Raw genomic sequence first — 18,544 nt, 5'->3', positions numbered from 1 at the left:
ACTGGCATAAAAAGGGTGTAACATTGAAATTTATTTATTTTGGGTTTTTTTTAGTGGTCAGGGTTGAAGTTGTGGAAGAGATTTGAGTCAGTGAAAGTTAAAAAAAAATTGAAAAAAGATTATTTTATTAACAGTTTTCTATATGTCCACAATAAGGACAGATAGAGCGAAAAATTACAAGGGAGCGAGGGTTAAGTTTGAGTTTGCCACAGACTTGACTACAGAAATCTCACTGAAGACTGTTTAAAAAATGTTCAAGACAAAGGCACCAAATGTGCGAAAGACTCTTTACTGCAATGCTCAGTTAGCTCATCATCTGGACGGACAAGGACAGATGGAGCTAAAATATGGCATTTGGCACTATTAAAAAAAAATTCAATGCATCAAAATCAATTTTACTAAAAAAAGTTTTTATCTAGATCATTTTATATGGAAAATATGGTGTTTTTGTGTTTTTTACGATAAAAAAATAACAGTGACATGGTGTACAATAAAAAGGGTGTCACTTTTTTTTTAGTGGTAAGGGTTGAAGTTGTTGAAGAGATTTGCAGCAGTGAAAGTAAAAAAAAATGTTGAAAAATGATTATTTTATTAAAAGTTTTCTGTATATCCAGAATATGGACAATCAAGGACAGATGGAGCTAAAAATTACAAAGGAGCGAGGGTTAAAAAATGCTTCTGATCAGAGCTCAGCTGCCTGAGCAGAGAGACTGATGTTTGGATTAAATTTACTGTTTTCTGGCACAAATCTTTACATTATGATACTTTAAATGCGCCGTGGCTGATAGATTTGGGAAGTTTACCTCACAGTGAACAGAAACACAGCATGTAGCTGGATGTTAACTTTGAATTAAAGCAGTAACATCAGCTAACAACAGACTGTACTGAGATGAACTGCTCTGTGATTTTATATCATTGTAGCGTTAGGTGGAGTTCAATAAAAAAAAAAAAATACTTCCCTAAAAACAACTTTATAATAAAACTGCTGTTTGTTTTATCATTGGGAAAATTGACAGAGCTTTTAATTTGATATTTTTCCCTGACCCTTACCATTCTCTTACTACGAACATATTGACAGTCAGGATGCAGACAGTAAATCTGCTTCAGCACACGCTGGTTTTCATCCTTCTGTGACTCACAGAACACGAGTGCCTTCAGTTATTCAGAGTGACGTTACCGCTCATGAACAGCTTAATTCACCATTAACCAAAAACATGAACAGTTGGTGTATTCAGGCTGATTTTAATCTCTTCTTATATTTGGCTTTCCTACAACATGATTATTATTTCTGCTATTAGAATGTTTGAGATAACTTTTTTCTTGTAATATTGGGAGGATTTGCAATTGAATTTTCCTGATTTTTCATGGATAAGTAGGGGGATTTTGTCTGGAAATTTTCAAATATTTTCATGGAAACTTTTTTAGATATGTTCATATGTTTTGGAAATTTTCATTATTTTAGGGGAAATTTAGTATGAAATTCATTTAAATATTTTGGGGTAATTTGCTTTGAAATTTTTCACATAAGCTTTGGAAATTTATGTGTACGTGTTTGAAAATTTGATTTTGAGTTTGTAAAATGTTTGAAATTTACTCATTATTTCTGGGGAAATTTTCATTAAAATATTTACACTTTATGATAAGGTTTCTCTGAAACATTTGGGGAATATTTGAAGAAATTCTGGAATACTTTTTCTAGGACACTTTAGAAATAATTGAAGGAAATTTTAGGGATTCTCTTTGAAATTTTAGGGATTTTTTTGTGGATTTTGGAAAAGTAAATTCTCTAACAATTTCAGAACTTTTAGTGAAAATTTTGCTCATGCTTTGCCTTGACAAACCCCTGTGTCCATCATCAAAACAACAAGGAAAATGCCTCAACCATACCTCTCTCTGACTGAAGGCCCCAACAACTGACCAACTGGTCGACACACAGCCAAAACGCCTGCTATAAGTTCTATTTAGTGCTTTATTTCCTGCAGAAACAGGTTCCTTAGAAGAGTTAAGGTCACAACTACTTCCTGTTCAAAGGCATGGCTGGGCTTTTACATTTACCCGGTCCTACTGATCCCAAATGAGTGGGGGAAACTAAAAAGGCTTTAAAACAAAAGCTCAGGTCTCAGGGCGCTGAAGCGAGGGTGCATGCGCTCTGTTCACCACACATTACCCAGGAAGTGCATCTCAGCATGTGGGCAGTCATCATTTGCTGTTGATTATCTTGTTTTATGATTGTGGGAAGCTAGAAGCAGAACATAATTGAAACTCAATTAATCACCCAGCACTACTCTGCATGGGTTCAGAGACTGTTAAAGGCTCTTTGCATGCCATGCAGACACTGCAGATTACATCGCACCTTCACGACTGTCGAGAGTCGATGGTTTGGGAATAAGGATGGACTCAAACATGGTAGGAGAGTTTAAATGGTGCATCACAACAGATTTAGAGTCTCTGATTTCTTTAATGTCTCTGTGGAAATCTCCCTCACCTGAGAGAACTCCACTCGGCTCGGTTGTCATGTCAACCTGGTTCTTTCTGGCGATGCGCAGCATCATGGCCTTCGATCGCCTGTAGTGCTGGGTTGCCAGCAACCAGCGCAAAGACTCAGGAAAAATCCTGCAGAGAGCAACAGCAAGGAGAGGAATAGGAAGGACATTTACAGAGAAGACAAAGAAAGAAGAGAACAGATTTGTCAAAGCAAGAAGAAGAAAACAGACAGATGAAGAGAGAAGAACAAAAGAAGAAAGGCAGTATTGTTTGAAAGCAGAAGCTGGGCTCTGTGTTTGTGCAGTGTGTACAGTACAAGCCATCGCCTGGCTCAGCGCGGGAAGAATCTGCCTCCCTCTCTCCCTGCTGAGGAATTCCTCCGAGGGTGGGACTCACCAGACGTACGGAAGCATCAAAACGAAAGGGCTGATTATGACGATCTGCAGGACCTGCCAGTCATCCCGGTCGGGCCAATTACGGCACAGAGCGGCCACCCCTGGCATCAGGAGCTGGCCGCCTACCATCAGAAAACTGGCCACCATGGTCATGGAGAAACGCCAGCCTGGCAAACAAAGCTCGATCCCTAAAATAAAGAGGCACAGAGAGGAGAGAGAGATTTAGTTACACATAAAATATGGATTCTTGTGTCCCACCAGAGGAGACAAGTGAATTATGTATTAGCTGGATGTGTCTGTAGATGTGATTACCATCATGAACTAAACAGCTGCCCTAATGGCCTGTGAGTGTTTGTTTAATGATGGAGCCAGCATTGAATTTCCTCTTTGAATTATTGAGGGCACTATCACTGATCCTTCCCCCGAGAATGAACGAGTTTAACACCAACAGACGTCTTTATGAACTCAGGGTGGACTGCACGCCATGGCTTTTAAGACGCTTCATCTGCTCAGTGAGAGTTTCTGGGCTCCCGATCCCTCCCCTACTGCTTGTAACATGGTACAGTCCAGATGGTCTGGCCCATATGGCAAGGTCCTTTTGAAGGTGACCATTGTTGGTGGATGCAGGAGAGGGAGGGAGGGAGGAGGGAAACTCACTAACCTGGCCTCATGTGGCATTACTGCTTATTGTGGAGAGGAGGAGAGAGAGGGGGGAGGGAGAGGAGGGAGAGATGGGCAGAATACAAATTACTTTTCCTCTCAAAGGACAAAAAATAGTCCCTCCATTCAGCTGTGGTATCACTAGGACAGATAATAAAGAGTGGAAGAAAGCAGGCAGAGAGACAGAGAAGTCGACGGAGGAGGACAGAGAAAAGCAAAGAAAGAGACGGAGAGAGAGATGACAGAGATAAGACTGATTCGGTTTGTACACACGGCAGGAAGGCTGAGAAAGACAAAATGAAGGTATTACTGGAAATCCCTTCATCTCTGTTCCCTTCAGCCCCAGACGGACAGTTTTACAGTTAATGTCTCCTAAAACCTTCCCCACAGGAACCAAGACAGATAAAGGAAATTGCACTGACCCGTAATCCTCCACCTGCCTGTCTCCTTCTCTCACTGTTCAGCCTGTCTGTCTGCATCACAGCCTGTCAGCCAGCGGTGTGGAAATGTAAATGTATGTAGGCTTTAGCTGAGAAATAGAAGTAATATCTCAGTGTCAAAATAAGATTACATTTTGTTAGAATCAGGCCAAAAAGGATGCATGATTTTGAATTTTTGCTGATATCCAGTATGCTGATGATTACAAATCCATTCAGCTGATACTGAAAAGGAGAAAAAGAAAGAAAAAGGAGAAAGTTTTCTGGGGTCTGGCCAAGATGTGTTTTATGTATTTATGCTGTAGTACAACATAGCTTTTTTATCATAAAAACAGAATTAACTTCTTTTCTTTTCAGCTAATGTTAACAATGTGGATGGGCTCATTGATTAAAACATTTGAAAAGTATTGTCAGACTTAATGGCTGAACCATAATCTGCAAAAACCTCAGGATACCAGAGAGACTAGAAGGAACTGGAATAAATTTAAGGGGGAAATCATGAAAAAAATGCAAAAACAAAAAATGGTAGGGGAAAAAATGGTGTAAAGTTGTCACAGAGTGGCAAAAAAGCGGCAAAAGGGTGAAAGAATGGTGAAAAGCAGTTTAAAAAGTGACAAGGCAAAATGACTTTAAAGTGAAAAAATACGGCAAAATGGGCCGAAAAAGTGAAGAAAAGGCGCAAAAAAGTGGCACAAATAAAATAATTTGGACATCAAAACCTAATAATAGCTTGACACACGTCTCCAAAATGAAGTAACTGTTAGCCAGGATGCTATCACCAATGCTGCTGATCCAACACACATGCATAAATATCAGTAAGACAACTACTGGGCCCATTCACTGGGCATTTCATACCTGGTAACTGTAAGACGTTTCGGTGATGCTCAGTGCAGCTACTTAGAAAGCACCTACCACTATCATAACGCTACTGTAAAGGTAAAAGGTCAGTGCGAGTCAGAGACGATGAGGCAGAGCAACTGAAATAAAAACTAAAAAGCAAATAAAGGCAAAAAATTGGTTTAAAGTGGGAAAAAAAGTGACAAAAATTGGTTTGAAGATGCAAAAATGGGTTAAAAGTGAAAGAACATGGCAAAATGTTTAGAAACAGGGATAAAATGGGGTGAAAAGTGCATGAATAAAAAATTTGAACATCAGAACCCATTAATATCTTGACACTAGTTCTGCCAACTTAGTGTATTAGTGTAAATATCACTTATGTAGCGAGTGTTCAGACCCCCCTAAGCATCTAGCACCCTCTTCTGGGTTGTCAAAGACTTCTGGAGACTCTGACATGAATGCACGTATCTTTCTCACTCTTCCAAACAAGCAGCAGGTGGTGCCGCTGGCCCCTCCCCTCATCCCAGAGCATCCAGACCACAAATTAATAGTGCCGCGAAGCCACCGCTGGGATGCATATATAAACTTTTCTTTGTCTAAAATAAATTCCTGCACTAAAATGAATCACTGCATTTGACTCACAAAGCCTCAGTCTCTCACTCACCTTGTCAACTGTGTGCCTTTCTGTAACATAAGTCGTTCATATAGACTAAAAAATGTTTTTTAAAAAAATATTGAAAATGTTCAGATTTTAGTATGACTTTTTGTACGCTCTTAAGTGGACCATAAGGATCAAAACCAAATCAAACTAAAGAATACTAAACTAAACTAAAATTTTAAAAAATTATAATCTCGGATCTGTGACATAAAGATCGGTTAACCGATCCAGATTGATTTATCTTTACACTACTACCATTTGATAAGGTTGTTAGGTTAACTTTTAATATTTTCATGTTTTTATAGACAGAGTGTAGCCTTTGATGCTCTGTGCTGCTCATTTGTTTAGATGCAATCACTATCAATCAGTACTTTTTCAGCATTTTCAGCAACTTATACCAAAACCTGAAACCGTGACATCTGAGGTCTTAATTATCATGATATGAAATTTTAATATTGTTGCATCTCTTAAATGCAAAATAGACACAGCTAAATGGGATTCTGGAGGTCAAAAATAAAGGGATTGGTGCAACTTGCCAAGTAAGCATCCAGAATTTTCCAGTACGTATTTAAAGATAAAGTTCTTAAACAGGGTATTTTTACTGTATTTAGTCACTACACCACCACTGCTGCTCTCCTGTGTGCCTGATGTGACAAACGCAGCAGCCGTGTCTTACCACCATCCTCAGCAGTCGATCGCATGGATTAGACACAGTCACATGTACAGTGGAGAGACATCAACTGTACCTTGGCAGTGGTAATGCATCTCTAAACCTGCCACACTAACAAAAACCACTCCCAACCCTCCTGGGAGGTTTCTGATCCCACTGACTCCACTGGGACATTAACACTCACACTGGTAAGGGCCTTTTGTTCCAGCTGAGTGGGAGAATGGCCCTCCTTGTGCTGATTTACCCCCCACCCCCCATGGGCTGGTCCCCCTCCTCCTCCTCCTTCACCCCTTCATGCCCACTCTTTCCTCTCGCTCATCAGGGCTGAAGTGGCTCCCTCACCCTTTGTAACGCCACCATCCCCCACCCTCTTTTTCCCCCCTCCCTCCCTTTCACAGAGCAGCTTCTCCGCTGTCTTTAGAGCCAACAGTTGCAGAGTCTGAAGGAAAACAAAACCAAGAATGGAAGAAAAGGGAGTGAGGAAACAAAAGAGAAGGCAACAAAAAGCAGCTGATCTAATGACCAAAGTAATCTTTGATGACAAACGGCTGACAGCACCACTACTCTCTCTCTCTGTTGTCTGCTGCTCCCTCGCTAACCTTGCCTGAGGCGTGAGAGCAAAGTGGAGAGACAATTGGCTCCCTAACAGCAGCGTGAGTTCAGAGTGAGAACCAGCCTGAGAGTGTTGGTGATGTGGATGGATGAGGAGGCTGCTGCTGGTGAGGAAGAGGCAGAAATGAGGGGCTAGGACGATTTATTGATTTATCCTTCACCATCATCTGCTACCGCCATGACAGCTACTTAGTCTGATCACATTTACTCAAACCTAACTTCTCCTTGACCTTTGGGCTGCTGTGACACTTGAACGTCCCTGAATTAGAACAGTAAAATACCTGTTATTCAGTACATCTACACTTGATGTTAAGGCAAAAAGGCATCCATCGCAGGAATAGGAGGACAGAGGTTCAGTTTAATCCAATCAAAACAGGCTGATTTTCACTCAGTCCTTGTTTGAGATAGTGTCTTGTTCCTGCTTGTTCCACTGATAATGTCTGAAAAATTCTGTCAACAACCACAAAAACAGTCTAGACAGTGAAGCCTTGGCTTCTTAGTCATACCTGTTGCCCAATCACATGACCCATCGAACAATGGCTCAAACATGTTGACGTGTTGAGCTTCATCGCTGTAGTTTTACAAAAGCTGGTGCCAATTAAGACTTAAGCCGCATACACACTAATCATGCTGATTCTGCACCTGATTCTGACCATAGTAATAGCCTGATTATCTGATGGTTCTAGAGCATTGGTTCCCAACCTGGGGTCCAGGACCCCCCAGGGGAGCGCCAAAGATCTTAAGGAGGGCGCAAGGCTTTGTCTGCTCTCAGAATGCCAGAATTAGATTTGCAAATATTGACTAAAATCACGATAAAGCAGTTATTAAGTAGTTTATATGAAGGTCCTCTGATAAGAAAATCATGCATAGGCTTTTTTTTTTTTTAGACTTTAAACAGTGAAACAATTTAAATCTATCTTGACTTTTGGTGGAAGTGTGTCACTTTTTCTTCCCTCTTGGGTCCTGTGGGGGCTCCGCTTTTCTTTGATACATGAAGGGGGGGCTCCAAGGAAAAATGGTTTGGAAACACTGTTCTAGCGGTTATCTTGACAGATTTTCCTGTGATGTGAGGTCTGTTAACCCTTCAGGGTCCCCCCAGAAAAACTCACACTTAGGACCCTCGGAACCAAAATGGGTCCCTTCAGAAAAAGTGCTAAAAAATCATATATATAATATTTCTGCCACTTTCAAAGCTTATCTTTTAAATCATCTTCACTCCTAATCAGATCTATCATGTTTTCATTGATTTTTGAATTCATTTTTATGCCATTTTTGTCATAATAGCACCCCCTATTTGATAAAAAAAAAAAGCTAGAAAAGCGCAGCTAGAAAGTGCAGACCTCCGCCATTAGCCCTATCTCCCAATACTGAAGAATCCTTTAAGAAATTCCTGGATCCGTCCCCATGTGCCCCCACCACAGCATTCGCCGATTACTCCCTCCCCGGTGGGGTGGAAACACAGTGAGGCAAAGCATTGGCGTCGCTATGGTCGGACTGTCATGGCGAAAGCCAAGGCTTGCAGGTGCCAACAGATGCACTGACAGTCTCACTGGATGACTGGAAGTCATGGCAGAGGGTGAATATTCCTCTGTTCCTCCCAGCATTGTGAATATTCTTGCGACAATTCGCTGTCTTTCTCTCTGTTGCGCTCCAACTCGTCTCCTTGACCGGGCATGCATCTTTCAAACTCTATAAACTCCGAAAGTTTGAATAGAAACAAACCAAAAAAAGCTGCTGGGATTTACGTTACTCATGTCTGCCATCTCCTGGTGTAAAGTGGTAACAGTGCAGACTTCCACCATTAGCCCTATCTCCCAATAGTACAGAATCCTGTAAAAAATTCTTGGATCCAAACAGTGATCCGGATCACTCCCAAAATCAAAACAAAAAAACAAACAAACAAACCCACCCGATTACATAACCTCCTTGGCGGAGGTAATAAAAATGTAATTTACAAATTTAAAAATTATAAATAGTAGAAAAAGAAATAAAACACAGGGTAAATGAATGGTTTCTCATAAGGTAAGTTTTACCCACATGGCATTCATAGGCATAAATAGCCGTCTATAAAATTTGGAGTTATGAAAACATTTTTAATGACACCAAACAAAACAAACACTGAGGAAAAGTCAATAACAGACAGACTTCAAAATTCATCAATACATAGTTACAATTAAAGAACAGCCTCCGGTAAATTTTACCCTTTAGTGGTTCTAGCGTTTAAGATTATCTAGGCAGTTTTTCCCGTAGTGTGAGGTGTGATAAGAGTAATTTTACCCTCCTGATTGTCTCAGAAGATGATCAGAACTCATTGAAACAGGAAATATTAAACATTTTCAGGATCCGAAATCCTGCTGTGTGGAGGAAACACTCAGAGGAACTGTGGATTAACACATTTAACAGAACAATAGCCAATCAGGAAGCAAGCTGACAGAGGATGAAGCCCAACAGACATAGTGCATTTTGCATGCTGATCACTGTGCAGACAGTGGAATTTGAAAGTGTGGTGTGGGGGGTTGGTCGTTTTCTGCATTTTCAAAATCAGTAACGGTTCTAAAAAATATTTGTGCAAGCTGTAAATGCTTCAGCTAATTCACTGAAAACAAAAAAATCTCAACCTAATATTAAGACTTTGAGACACTGAGCTTGCAACGGGCTTTTTAGGGTTAAATGACCATTAAAATATCTAAAAAAGAGTGAAACACTGCACCATGTTACTCTATGGTCTGGACTTAATTACACTTGTTACATATGTCCCTCCAGACCAAAGTCTAGGACTGACCAACAGTCTTACAGACAGACACGGCCATCACTAGAACCCCTGTGCTAACAAGAGTAAAACTGCCAGTCAACATCTCCCCCAGCTTCTCCTATGTGAGGAGTTTCTTCTTTTGTCTGCTTCACATCATCATAAATTGAGTTCCTTTGAGGTTTGGACAGCTCTAAGTGGATGACCTCATAGAGATGCAGGGGAGGAAACAGATCCAGCGTGCTGACAAGGGCACAGCGTGACGGGGCAGTACTTTTCCTCCTGCTGAGTCAGCAGTAGTCATAAAAACACACCCTCAAACACACAGACACTTCACATATACTGGATGTTTTTCTTCATTATCATGAGGTCTCCATGGAGCAGTGATGGAGTGAAAAAGGCACCTGTATTAACCTTGTCTCCTTGGTGTAAAACAACTGCAGCCTGATTCCTCTGGGTCTATAAAAGCCTCATTCTCTGAAAATTGATCTTTTGAGTACCGACTGCTCTCTCCCTGAAGGCCTTGAACATTTTCAGCTCACTACACAAACTCTCCTCTGCTGGGATTCACTTCATGAACAATGGATTCAAGTGTTGGCATCATTTTGAGGGGAAGCAGAATACAAAAAAACATTAGTATAAACTTTTTAAAATAACTCCTGCAGCATAATTTGCTCCCCTGCTGTTGTTGGTTCTAACTCGGATCTGTTCTCTAGTCTGTCTGCTGTGGTAAACTCAAGTCAAATATGTGCAAGTCTTCAAGTCCCCTGAGGGGAAACCTAAACTGAATGACAAGATTTGATGTGAGAAAGTTGTTAGAATTGAAGTCAGAGCTGTTTATGAATGTGACAGTTATGACGATATTGGCCTGATTCATCATTATAGCCAGATTTTAGATTTTTAAACTTGTTTTTGCTTTACGTCAAGTTCAGTGGAAGTTGAATCTTAGGGTGCACTCACAAGGCAATCTATGCCATGCATGTGCATGCTCAAGCCTTGAAGTCCAGTTTGTTTGACCAGGTAGAGACATGGCATGGTGCACCTCCTTCACCCTAGTATAGATGGGAGAGATAGGCTTCTGCACAGGGTGATTGCTTGCATGAACACTAGGGCTGAATGATTTGCAAAAATAATCAAATTACAATTTTTTTCCCAATATTGCAATCCCGATTTAATATGCAATTATTTTCAAGTTCCTCATCTTACTACTGTCTGTCTATCTGTATGTATGTCTCGATTTGCAAACTTCCCTGTTGCTCCAATTGTCTGGAACAGTGTGAGTGCAGGCTCAGTTAGATACCTGGGAGAGAGAGCAAGCATGCTTCATAAGGATGCAGGATATTGGATTTTTGCAGATATTTCCAAACTCATTTCAGCCAATGCCGACACTGGTACACACACTATTCTTCATTGCATAAAACACTGTTTCTGTGCAAAGAGAGGCTGAGTCAAGGAGCTGAGGGCTTACTATGGATCTCTTTGAGTGTGTAGCTGCCTAGGACCTATACCTGATGGAAGACTTTTATATTTTTCTTATCTGTTGATATGGATATTTAAGTTTTTAAGCGATACTGATATCATCCTAATGATGACCTTCAACCGTAGTGCTTCAGTGTGGTAAGAGGCAACTGGACCTAATGTGACGGTGCCCTTAGGTGTTCTGCCCACGCAGGCCTGCTCTCACATTGCTCCATGCCTGAGCATAGTTACCTCTAGTACATATGTCTTTTGGGAAACAGAGATGTTCCTCCTCCATTTTAGAAAAAAATCCCGTCCATGCATGCAGCGTTCTTTTGGTGTGACTCTTCCACAACGGCAACATTTTTCACATCTTTGACCACAGTTCAAATCAGAGCTGCATCTTCTGCACATCAATAAATCTCTTTTCAGAATCAGCCATCGGTTCATGTCAACATTATTTGCTAATGACCAGTGTTTGTCCAAAGGCACCGTTGTGACGACTTCTCCTCAATGCATTTTTGGGTGTTGTTTGCAATACCGTATCTTTAATGCTGACATGCTCAGGAGAGCAGGGAAGGGACGGGTCAACTGCTCAATACAGGAATGCCATCTGTACTTTTACGAGGACCTGACGTGCTGTCCAAGGCCAGATCAGCTAAATGGATACTGGGTTCCCAGGACCTAATTCACTGGTCTGGACACTGGGGGCATCTGCGTGCATTGTAGAGGTGTCAGCTGGAGCGATGGTGCATGGGCCCTGGAGCAGGCCTGCAGGATGGCCATCAGGAGGCCAGAGCAGAACAGAACAAGGTTGATGCGGTGAAGTGCTGAAGCGACATATGCTCCCTTACCTGACCTGACTGCACATTAAACCCATGCATTTGTGCATCCCTACTGAAAACGCATGCTGTAAAGATCATGCCATGTCAGCACTTTTCTGTCCTTCGCTGTGTGGGTGAAGCAGCTCACTCAGACAGCAGCAATGTCCCTGACATAGTGAGATTTCCTCATGGTTCCACTACAATGACTATTTTATTTTCAACGTTGTCCCACCAGCCAGAACTGGGTCTCATAGAAAACTGTCAGCATTGATGACGGGGTTTATGTAGTCCACTCAGGCATCTCTGTTCATCAACATGGTGAGAGAGCAACTGTGTGTGTATGTTTAAGCATGTCAAAAGTCCAGTTAGTAACATTAACACCAGCACAGGTTTAGCTATGTTCACCAATGGCATGTAAGCAGAGGCTACAATAATGCAAACTATGAGTAACTGTAAAAGACAAAATTCATACACATGCATCCTCTTGATATATATTTGAGAGATGAGTACTTGTATGTGAAATGTCTAGAATGTCTTGCTCAGCCCCTCATTGAAAACAGTGTGACATTACAGGCCCAAAACTCTGTTTTGTCTACACATAAACGCTAAAACTGTAGCTAAAATCTTCACTCTGAGGAGCTTCGGAGGTTGCGTTTCCAGTGACCTTAAATGCCGTTTGCTTGTGTGCAAAGGGTCAAAATGCACAGTTTTCAAAAATAGCCACCTACGTGTGGACTAGACCTTGAAGGCTTCTTTTACTGTATCTTTCCACTCAGCTTGCATTCATTTTAAACCAACCTGACACCAGACGCCGAATGCAGCACCTTCCAGCAAAGCATGGCATGAGGGATAACATGAGGTCCATACTTGTCTTCTTTATCTAATGATCATCAGAAAGTAAAACAAGAGCTATTTTTCTGAATATAACATATCCATTCCTGCAGACATTTGGTATCAGCAGCCACAGACTCAGGGATAAATCTGACTTCCTGATCATATTTCAATGAGCCAAAGATACCTGAAACAGCACGCTTTTCACTGCAGCATTTATCAAGCTTTTCTCAGCCTATCAGGCTATCACTGCATGAGTCCAAATCAATAATATTTCCAAACACTAAGACTAAAATCACGTCTCTAGTATGCTCCCTAGAACAGGCAGCATGGTTTGTAAACTGCTGTTGAAGCGGGGATTGTTGGGAACATACTGAGCCTGTGGATCAATGAAAAATACGTGAATCATGCCGCAGCAGTGATTTAAAAGTTTCACTGGATGTTTGAAGCTTCTTCTCTTGCTGTGACTTTGGGCTGTCATTGGACTTCATTAACTTTAACTGCAGTAAATCTGAGCTGACTACATATGCTGTCAAAGACAGGATTTTGCAGCTAACAGAGAGGTTTGTATTTAAGATCTTCATGCCTGAACAGCGATTGCATTGATGCGACAACCTTTTCAGATCTTTCCGGATGATGCAGATGGCATTACACTCTGTGTACGTTTCTGAAATGTAAAGAAAACAAGGAATAAGCTGCAAGGAAGCCGACACTATCTCCTTACGGCTCCCAGAGGATGGCCCTGAGCGAGGTGCTACATTACAAACTAATAAGCCTGTGCAGAATTGGTGTAACAACCAAATATGTGCACAACACACACATATCAAGACGTTAAAATTAGCAAAGCGAACTAAAGCCTCTGCTGACATCTCTGCTGGAGTTTATTATGTGCTGCATGCTGCAGGGAGATAACCAAACGATGAGATTTTAAATGAGCCTCAAGAAAATGAGAAAGTGAGGGCAGTAATAAAATGGAAGAGAGAGGGATGAAGAGGGGGGAGGAGGATGGGATGAATGGGGCAGAGGAGAGTCGAGGGAAGCATAGAGGGGAAAATGGAAAGGGCCAGAGAGCTTCTGGATTTAGAAACAGAGATTCAGCACAGCATTTAAAGTGACAGAGTGTGCACAGAGGGAAAGAAACAGGCAAGCAGAAAGAGCGTTTTGTGGAGGATAGGGATGATGCTACAGTGCAGCCGCAGCACAAATACATAAATACTAATCGTGCAATCATCCATAATACATTATATATGCAGGATGCATGCATATTTTTCTGCCTTTCTGTCTGATCTGCTCCCTGCTGCAGCTTCAGAAGTCAGACAGACTCTACAGTAATGATCTGTTTAAAGACCGCAGCACATTAGAGGACACTTTCAGGACATACTATCATAATGTTGGCTGTTTGCATATTGGAGTTGAAGCGCCACATTGACCACAGTATTAAGGGGCTTCCATAAAAGCATATCAGGTGTGAAAATCTCTCTCTTTTTATTGCACAGTTCCTTAGTTTTAGAGCAGCACAGCACGATAATAACACAGGAAATTATGATGTTTTTAAACCAGTTAGTAAAATAACATTTTTCTCTCTGAGGGCAATTAAACCCCAGAAACCAGCTGAAGTACAGACCAAAAAAAAACTCTCATTTTAACAAGAAAGCTGTCTCAGCATGCCAAATGATAAGTGCAAGGTTTAACAAAGACAGCTGATTAGTAAAAGTGGATTTTTGTTCCCAAATAAAATGACTGCTAAACTGTTGCCTCGTCCACTACAGGATCTCCTGTCTGCTTTTGTTTCTCGTCCTGTAGGTGTGATGTCATTTATTTCTCAGATCTAAAACCCGATCTTACAGCCGTACAATCCCCCAAGGACGCTGGGTTTTATCTGATCTTGCAAGCTAAAAGGTTGGTGCCTTGATGGGAGACTCAGAACAGCACAATCTGTGAACTTTGTGAACTGAAGTTCCTTTGAATACATTCACTTATATAACACCTATCTCACTCAAGAGACCACAGATCTTCCTAGCTCCTGTTTGTTTGACTTCTGATGAAGGTTTGATGCCAAAACAAATCAAAGTGTGTTTATAAGGTCTTTGCGACCATGCCAGAATACCTGAATCCCATGCATCTCTTCTCATATAAATTCTTTTTGAGTCTATGATACACTCCTTTCTACAGTTCCCATTCAACCTTTCAGACAATTTTAAATCAAGTTTTGAAAAGTTGCAAAAGAAATTCCAATTTACACCCAGGGACAACAGAGTTGGTACCCTTCCATTAACGAAAGTTAAACCGGCAATAATCACTGAGGCAACTTGAAATTGACAAAAGTACTAATGAATTAAAAAATTACTGAAAATGAATTAAAGAAAATCAGGCATTGCTTTTGAATTGTGGTTCAATGGAATTATTAAAATCAAAGTAACAGGACTGGACTAAAATGATGGCGCCCCTGTTAATGATGAAAATATTTTGACCACTGATCATCAACTAGCAGCCTGAGGGCCACATCAGGCCCCCCAAAGCTTCCTCACCAGTCCCCAGATGATCATTAAATTCAGAAATAGAGGAAAAGAAGATGTTGTGGTTTTAAGAGTGTCTTTTGGCTTTAAGTCTCAGCAGCTGTTCAATCCACCAAAAACAATTAATATCTAAAAAGTTTTAAAATGACTTGACATTTGATCTCTTTTTCTTTTAAAAAAATGAAAATAAAATAAAACATTGTCAGCCATTATAAGTAAATATTTTAAAAATATACTTGTAAAAATGGGTTAAGGCTGGTGGAAATGCTGCCAGATGAAGTGTACCACTTTCTAAGGAGTTAAAAAGTGGCACAAGGGGACAAAAATTGGAAGGAAAATTGGAAATAAAAAAAAAATAAAATAATTAAAAATAAATAAATAAATAAAAAATAGGTTAAAATGGTAAAAGAGGAAAAAGGGCAAAAAAGTATCCAAAATGGGTTAAAAGTGGCAAAATTGGTGGCACAAAGGGGATAAAACATGAAGGGAAAGGGGTAAAAAGCAGTAAAAGAATGGCAAGAAAGGGACAAAAAGTATCAAAAATGGGTTAAAGATGGCAAAACAAAGCAAAAATATCCTGGCAAAGTAGTGAAAAGGGGTTAAAAAGTGGCACGCATGGGCAAAAAGTGGCAAAAATTCTCAAAATGTGTTAGGAGTGGCAAAAAATGTTTCAGAAATAGTCAGATGAAGTAGTGAAAAGAGGTTAAAAAGAGTCAAAGATGAGTTAATATTGGTGCTTTATAACAATTGGGGAGGGCCCCATTCTCTGGGATTTGAAAGAAAATACAATAACCAATACAATAATATGTTAACTAGGCAGAAATATTTATTTGAGTTTTGTTTGTTAGAAAGATCAGCCCCGAGAGTCTCTGTCATGACTAAAGCTGGCCCTTGTCCTGTTATGATCATCACAGGTGTCTTCAAACCTGTAATCAGTCAGTCTGCCTGTTTAAAGGTTGAACTGTGCTGTTTGGTATCATGATGTGTACCACACTGAACATGGACCACAGAAAGCTAAGGAGACAGTTGTCCCAGGAGATTAGGAAGGACATTAAAGATGACCATGTTAAAGGTAAAGGCTATAAGAGCATCTCCAACACCTTGACGTTTCAGTGACTACAGTTAGACATAATATTTAGAGGTTTTAGGTCCACGGGACTCTAGCCATCCTCCCTGAAGGTGGCTGCAAGAGGAAAATTGATGACAAATTGAAGATACAGATAAGACAAATGGTAACCGAAGAGTCCAGATCAACTTCCAAAGAGATTAGAGGTGAACTCCAAGGTCAAGGTATATCAGTGAAAGAAGGTACCATCCATCACTGTTTGAGCAAAAGTACACTTAATGGAAGACAAGCGAGGAAGACTCCACTGTTGAAAGCTAATCATATAAAAGGCAACCTGGAATTAGCAAAAATGCATTTTGACAAGCCACAAATGTCCATTGGACAGATGAGACATAACTGGAGCTTTTTGGAAAGTCACATCAGCTCTATGTTCACAGATGTAAAAATGAAGCATCCAAAGAAAAGAATACTGTAGCTACTATGAAACAAGAAGGAGGCTCCGTTGTGTTCTGGGGTTCTTTGCTGCATTTGGCACAGGGTTGAATGAAATCTCAAGACCATCAAGGCATTCTGGAGCCAAATGTGACACCCAGTGTTAGAAACTTGGTCTCAGCCGCAGGTCATGGGTCCTCCAACAGGATAATGACCTAAAACACAACTAAAAACAGCCAAGAATGGCTAAGAACAAAACACTGGACTATTCTGACATGGCCCTAATGTAAATCCTATTTACACCTGTGGAAGGAGCTGACCCCAAACATGCAGTCTGGGGAAGGCAGCCTTCAAACCTGAGGCAGCTGGAGCTTGTTTTTTCATGAGGAGTGGGTCAAAATACCTGGAACAGGTGCAAAAGTGAGAGTTACAGAAATGACTTGATTGCAATGATTGCCTCTAAATTTTGTGCATCACAATATTAAGTTAATGTTTCAAACAATTTTGTCCACATGTGTATCCAACCCTTATTTTACCCAGAGGATTCTCATGAAGATACAAATATTTACAAGGGATTTCTGTCCAGTACAGAAGTGTAAAATTTTGTTTGTTAGGTGATGTAAAAAAACTTTACATTCCTACATCGATGTGGACAGAGATGAGACATAATCGGGTGTTATGCCAAGGAAGTGTGCCCTTTGGCTGCAGGGGTGTGCATGCATTCATTGAAGTAGAAGAGTGCAGTTATGCTTGTATTTCACCAAAGTAAATGAAAAATAGCACCATGTGGATTGTTTTACATGTCATTAAAGGATTGCGGGTTTGTTAATCTTTACAAGACGTGCATGACGTATCTGTCAAAATAAAAAGTTGCATTCTTCTTATGCCTACCAGTTATCAAACTTCATATTATTAATTATTGCAACATGAATCATCTCTCTGAAAGAGGATCACTTCAACTAATACATTCTTAGTATTCTTCCTTCGTAAGGATTTATAAAAGGACACACTTCCTGTTGGGGTTAAATACCTTAGTCCGGTACCGGAAACTGATAAGCAGACTCATTGTGATCAAGAAGATTATTACCAGCCTGCACAGCAAAAGCGGGAGCGTCAGATTCTCAGTGCTCATCATTTCAGAGTAATTTTAACTCCATTTGGAGTGAAATGGCCTTCAGTGCTGGAGTTATTTAATAGTGTTAATTATCAGTGTTGGTCCAATTCCATAGAGTCAACTGGTCTAAACTCTGCCCACTGCCATTTCAAATTGGAGCGGAATTTTCCCATCATGCCCTTTGGCGGAGTGTTTTCGATGGGTTCTTGATGTATTTATTTGTGTTTAGATGTGTGAAGCTGTTGCCTATTGTACAGTGATCACTGCATTATTGTTGTTTTTTAATGTTAGACACTTCTGCACCATGAGTGAAGTTATCCTCTGAGTCAGCCACTTCTCACCTGTGGCAAAGGGTCTGCAGTAAAGAGAAGTGCACTGATTTTCATAAATGTGGCTTTGTAATCGTTGGTCAACAAAAGGTGGCAGTCTTTGAGTGCATGTGTCAATAGTTAAAATTGCAACTACTTCTAATTTTTACCCACAATCAAAGGAAATAACACATATTGAGTTAAAAGTACACTTATGTAAAAAAAAAAAAAACCTAACCCTATGAGAGTTCTAAAATAACACCACAAGGGATTTAAAAATGAACTCTCTCCAGAGTGCAAATTTAACTTGGAACCTATAAGAATTATATAAACTGGGAAAAGGTGTTAAATTTAACACCATGGGAGGTGAATTGACACTGATGATTTTGCTGTGGGTGTACATAGCCTTTCAGTCATATTCCTACTCAAGGTTACTGTTAATATTGGGGGATTTTGTTAAAAAAAAAAAAAAAAGGATCAGTATCCACAAAAA

General features: G+C 40.4%; 1 protein-coding gene across 2 annotated transcripts in view; it reads right to left on the bottom strand.

Annotated features, from left to right (window-relative positions):
* LOC121512404 (solute carrier family 22 member 23) overlaps nt 1-18,544 on the bottom strand; it is a 54,247-nt gene that overhangs the window by 9,513 nt on the left and 26,190 nt on the right. For both annotated transcript variants that reach the window (XM_041791664.1, XM_041791663.1), the window contains exons 4-5: nt 2,881-3,067; nt 2,486-2,613 (exon numbers count right to left, since the gene is read on the bottom strand). In XM_041791664.1, the coding sequence (XP_041647598.1) occupies nt 2,486-2,613; nt 2,881-3,067 (315 nt within the window). The remainder of the gene's footprint in view (nt 1-2,485; nt 2,614-2,880; nt 3,068-18,544) is intronic.

Source organism: Cheilinus undulatus, linkage group 7 (assembly GCF_018320785.1).
Source record: "Cheilinus undulatus linkage group 7, ASM1832078v1, whole genome shotgun sequence".
In the NCBI taxonomy this organism is placed as follows: domain Eukaryota; kingdom Metazoa; phylum Chordata; class Actinopteri; order Labriformes; family Labridae; genus Cheilinus; species Cheilinus undulatus.
This window is presented reverse-complemented; position numbering and strand designations above follow the sequence as displayed.